General features: G+C 43.1%; 1 protein-coding gene across 2 annotated transcripts; it reads right to left on the bottom strand.

Moving 5' to 3' along the window:
- Nucleotides 1–294: 294 nt before the first annotated feature.
- On the bottom strand, nt 295–3,340 carry LOC308115059 (zinc-binding protein A33). Of its 2 annotated transcripts, none has more exons than XM_080472402.1 (7): nt 3,240–3,340; nt 2,947–3,021; nt 2,644–2,739; nt 2,267–2,500; nt 1,595–1,617; nt 1,294–1,409; nt 295–1,206 (listed from the first exon to the last, which is right to left on the bottom strand). In XM_080472402.1, exons 2-7 carry the CDS (start codon nt 3,010–3,012, stop codon nt 653–655), a joined length of 1,089 nt encoding a protein of 362 aa, XP_080328528.1. In that variant the 5' UTR covers nt 3,013–3,021; nt 3,240–3,340; the 3' UTR covers nt 295–652. The 2 variants fall into 2 exon arrangements, with proteins under 2 accessions (XP_080328528.1, XP_080328527.1); XM_080472401.1 differs by having other exon boundaries at nt 3,192–3,331.
- Nucleotides 3,341–4,808: the final 1,468 nt, after the last annotated feature.

The raw sequence follows: 4,808 nt of genomic DNA, 5'->3' as shown, positions 1-4,808 counted from the left end.
ATACACATTGGAAAAGGGAGGATTGTGTCTCAACCACGTGTCATGACAGAAGCACAAAAACTACACAGATGATGTGTGCGTTCCTAAACATTTGTGCTCGGTTGCAGTTACGTCTTTAGAAAATAGTGGAGTCACCGCACTGAAAATAAAAAAAGCAACAAATTTCTTAGAAAAGTGAGTTATGTACTACAGTCTAGACATGAGCAAATCCTGAAAGAAACAGATTTTATTCACTAATAACAAGAGAAAAGGCAAAAAAAAATAAATCAGCTAAATAAACTACCCACAAATGGTCAGGTGCCTTAAAGGAAAGCGAATGTTTATTCAAGGCCACAAATACATTGCAGGTGCTACGGATACAGGCTAGTGATAGCATTACAGTCAGAAAGTGTTTTTGTTGCTGTCCGGACTGAGTCAGTTGGTAATATATGAGGCAGTTCCAAACAAATTTTGTAGCGAACAGTCAGAAACAACAGCTCACACTCTCCCTACATTAAACACACTTCAGTAATTGTGACTTGTGTTCATTTCACAATAGCAATGCATTACTTCTAGAAGAAGTTATGTCACACTAATGAGTTACTTTATAACATTTTACCCGCAACACTGAACCATTCAAATAATCCTAAGGACTTGCTACAAATGCAACTTCTTAGAGTGAAGGGGTGAAAACTTGAATCGGTGCCGTGTTCTTTCCATCGTCTGCGTCACAGGGGTTATAGAAGGGGAAGAGTGGGACCAATACACTTTCCATTGAAAATGTGTAGATCGGTGCCATGGTAAGAGCGTTGTAGAAAGTGACCTCCTCCTTCTCACAGTCTAAAAACACACCAATGCGAACAAGGCGGAGGGACACGGTGACCTTTGTGGGCTTTGGGTCAGTGCACGCTATCACAGATCCGCCCTTTAGGGCCAGCGTCCAAAGGCCATTGGAGGTTCCCGTAGTATGCGTCTCCCCTCTTGGGACATCTTCTCGTGCCACGCCCAGCCTCCATGCTGTCTTTCCGCCCACTTCCACCTCCCAGTAATGCCGACCGGTGATGAAGCGTTGGCGGCCCAGCACGCAGTAATAATAGTGAAACCGTCGTGGGTTGGCCTGGCAATCTGTTGTGTCTTTGTCCTCGTCATACCAGACTGAAGTCAAGGATTGGGACAGCGACAGGTTCGGATGGGCCGTTTCAGGATCAAAGGTCATTGGCGTGATATCTACGTGTGAAAGCAGATTGGTGACAGTGAGTTTTCCCGTGGGTTGTATGTGTGATGTTTCACATCAAATCTGATAGATCTACATACTTGGGTACAGACAGCTCTTCATGTGCTTCCATATTCTGTACTGGATGGGCCCCACAAACTGACCAGAGCGCACCTCAGTGTCCACCTCAGCTGGAGGATTGAAAGTAATCTGAGACCTGCTTGGACACAGTGGGAAGACGGATGGACTGAGTGATGGATGATACGATGCCAATCTAACAGACACACTGCAGTGAAGATTATGGAGACAAATTGACACCAAGCATGCAAGTACACATGATTGATGAGTTGGGAGGGACATGGTGAAGGCAGAAAAAGAAAACATTAATTTGACAAAACCTGCCTTTTTATGAGCTCTTGGATTTCCTGCAATGAAAAAAAAGATGGCATATTGAGAGATTGGGCAGCAGTTAGTTAAAATAACACTGCAGAATCTTTTTTATTGTCTTCCTTTTTGCTGACCAGTGCACCGACTACCTTTCATCCTTTCATTTTCAAATTAGAAATTGATTTTGATTTGTGCAACCAGGATTGTTAATTGTTTTGTCAATAAATGTCTTTAATTGATTGATGGGCAGTCAATGAGGTGCAGCACATCAGCTAACAAAGTTACAGTTCTGCAGCTGGGTCTCTCTGGTGAAAATCACTTGTGATGTTACCAAGCAGTTTCTGATCAAACAGGGTGAGTGTGTGTGTTTTATCCAAATATAATGTTCAGATGAACAGGGAAGAACACGGAGGGCCTGCAGCAAGTGGTGTGGGAGGCAGATATCCCCCATCCATCGCATCCACCCTAAGAGACATTCATACTGGCTGACTACAAAAAAACAAAACAGTGCAAACTGTGTAAAATTACATGTGGTTTTCCAGGGGAACCGTCGGTCAGCTTAATTTCTGATGTGCGTCCTTCTGTAATTAGGCCACAGTTTTTAATGGTTATGCTGCGAAAACGGTAGCCTGAAATGTAAAGAATTCTAAAAGTGTGTCTTCTTTTCCAGTGGAAATGCTTCCTCACTTTAATTAGCTTCGGACTGTCCTCCTCAGTTAGTTTGCTGTTGAGCACCATGATGGCTCTGTCCAGGTCTCTCCCTTGCGCAACTATTTTCTTTTCTCTCTCCTTGAGCTGCTTCAGTTGTTTCTGTCTCTCCCTCCTCAGCCGATCGAATTCCTTGCACTCCTCCTCATCCAGGAAGCGATGAAGGTTTTGAAACTCAGCCTTGATTTCCCGTTCCAGATCATCAAAACTGTTCTGAAGGGCACAGGGGGTAAACACAAAAATAGTCGATTCAGTCCACGTTGAACAAAACTGCTATGATCATTGTCGCATTTAGGGTGATTCAACATAAATGAATGTGTCTGAAAAGTGTGTGTATAATAAGGCAACAACAATACCTCTACTTGTACTGCATCTATGATTGTTTCTGTCTCTGCCTCTTTGCACTTGTCTACCTCATGCTTGATTCTTTTAATAGCCTGGAAAAGCTTTTCCTGTAACACACACACACACACACACACACACAAAGGAAAATTCAAGTAGGTGATACGTGGAACCGAAATAGAACAATGTAATAAGTTGCAACGTGTTTTTGTTTGCCAGTGAAATATAAACTTTCAAATAAGCCCATTCACATTGTGACACATTGCTCATGTTATTTTTGTTCAAGTACAGTTGCAGGTGGAAATTATAAAACTTACCTTGTGATCACAAAGGAGGCTTTTATTGCAGTTGTTGTTGGTGTCTTTCATGTGGTTTTGGTACATTCCAGTTTTCTGCATTTGAGGAGAAGACAGTTACTAAAAAAAACCCAAAAAAAACTCAGAGATATTTGAATAAAGGTGATGGAGAGAGTGGGACACAGAGACAAGGTGAAGGACACAAAAACACATCAATGCAAGGCGAGAGAGAAACGACACAGCAAAGACAAAAACTACACACACACCATTTAAAAAAAACAAAACAAAAAAACCAAAAAAACCCAAGGACATACATCCAAGCAGAAAATTAACAAGCGAAAGCGTATTGACAAGCACAGATCAGTAGCTGCAGCGTGACTTGAGAATATATGGATCCATTAAAAGTAGGGGAGGCCGACGAGGGGTGGGAAAGAGGCAGATGACTGCAGCTGCCAGGAGAGCTTGCTGCCTGGCTGGATGGTTGGCAACAACGATTTATGGCTGCAGACTGAGGAGAGTCTATTTCTGTCCACCGGTGTCTTTGGAAACAACGAGAGAGGCAGTCAGCCTGCCAGCCAGCAACCTCACCATATATATGTGTTTCATAATGGCAGATGTTTTGCCAGGAAGGGACACAAAGCTAAAATATTTTTGTGAGGTGGATCTCTAACATCTGAGGGGCTGAAAAAAAAAATGCACTACTGTATTTCTACAGCATTGCTTTGGAAGCTGTGTTAGGGGATGCTGTTTGGCTCTCTGTCCCCTGCTGAGTTTCATATTGTCTGAGAAGGGGGTGCATTCGTTAAATCCAAAGTCAGCATTTCCCTGCCCTTCAAGGAGCATTATCTGTATCCCACTGCTCATCTACAAATATCTTATCTTTTTAATCTCCCCAGGATCTGCCCACTTAAATTCTAAACACATGTTTGTTTTTTTCTGATGTCTTCCTCCCCCACAGTCATGCAGACTCTCCACCCCCTGGTTTCCACACAAGAGGGGGCCCTGGCTATTGGCACAGGGTATGTGCACTGAAGCAGCATCTCTGCAAATGTTGTTCATCTATAATTCATGGTGCTGGGTCCTGGCGAGTCACTATGCTGAGCTACGGTTGAGCAGAAAACTACAGTATGCGGCAGGTGGAGGGGACACCGAACGAGCGATTCTGTGAAGCATGAATGTTGCTGCATGAAGTCATGAAGGCATGGAAACAGCAATTCAATAACAATTGAAGTTGTTAATAACTACTGTCAATCAAATATGAACAGTGAATTCTTGCTTCGTCTTTATTACATTTGGTACAAAGAAACAAACATGATAATATCACTTGGGCTATATAGAATAGGTTGGATGGATGGATGGATGGATGGATGGATGGATGGATGGATGGATGGATGGATGGATAGATATTTTAAAAACATGACAGACTCCTTGTCCCTTTTCTGACTGAATTAATTATAATACATCCATCCATAACTAAACACTCTCACAACAGTACAGGCTTAAAAAGAAAAATGATAGTAAAAAAAAAAAGTTAAAAAGCTAATGTCAGTTGTGATATAAAATATACATCACAGAAGTTTGCTGTACACACGTATGGCTACCGGGACAAATGGCTTCCTGAACCTCTCAGTGTTGCAGCACATGGAGAGGAGTCGGTCACCGCGGTGGCTTCTCTAAGCAACCACAGTGCGGTGCAGGGGGTGGCTACTGTGCTTGAGAATGACCTGCATCGTGGTCGTCATCCTCTTCTCCACCAGCTCATGGACAGTGTCGACCCCCTTCCCCATCACTGACACACACTTCCTGACCAGTTTGTCCAGCCGGTTCTTTTCTCTGGCCGTCACACAGTTGCCCCAGCACACAACAGCAAAAAATAGTGCACT

The sequence above is a fragment of the Lipophrys pholis genome (assembly GCF_963383615.2).
Source record: "Lipophrys pholis genome assembly, chromosome: 9".
NCBI classification, from domain to species: domain Eukaryota; kingdom Metazoa; phylum Chordata; class Actinopteri; order Blenniiformes; family Blenniidae; genus Lipophrys; species Lipophrys pholis.
This window is presented reverse-complemented; position numbering and strand designations above follow the sequence as displayed.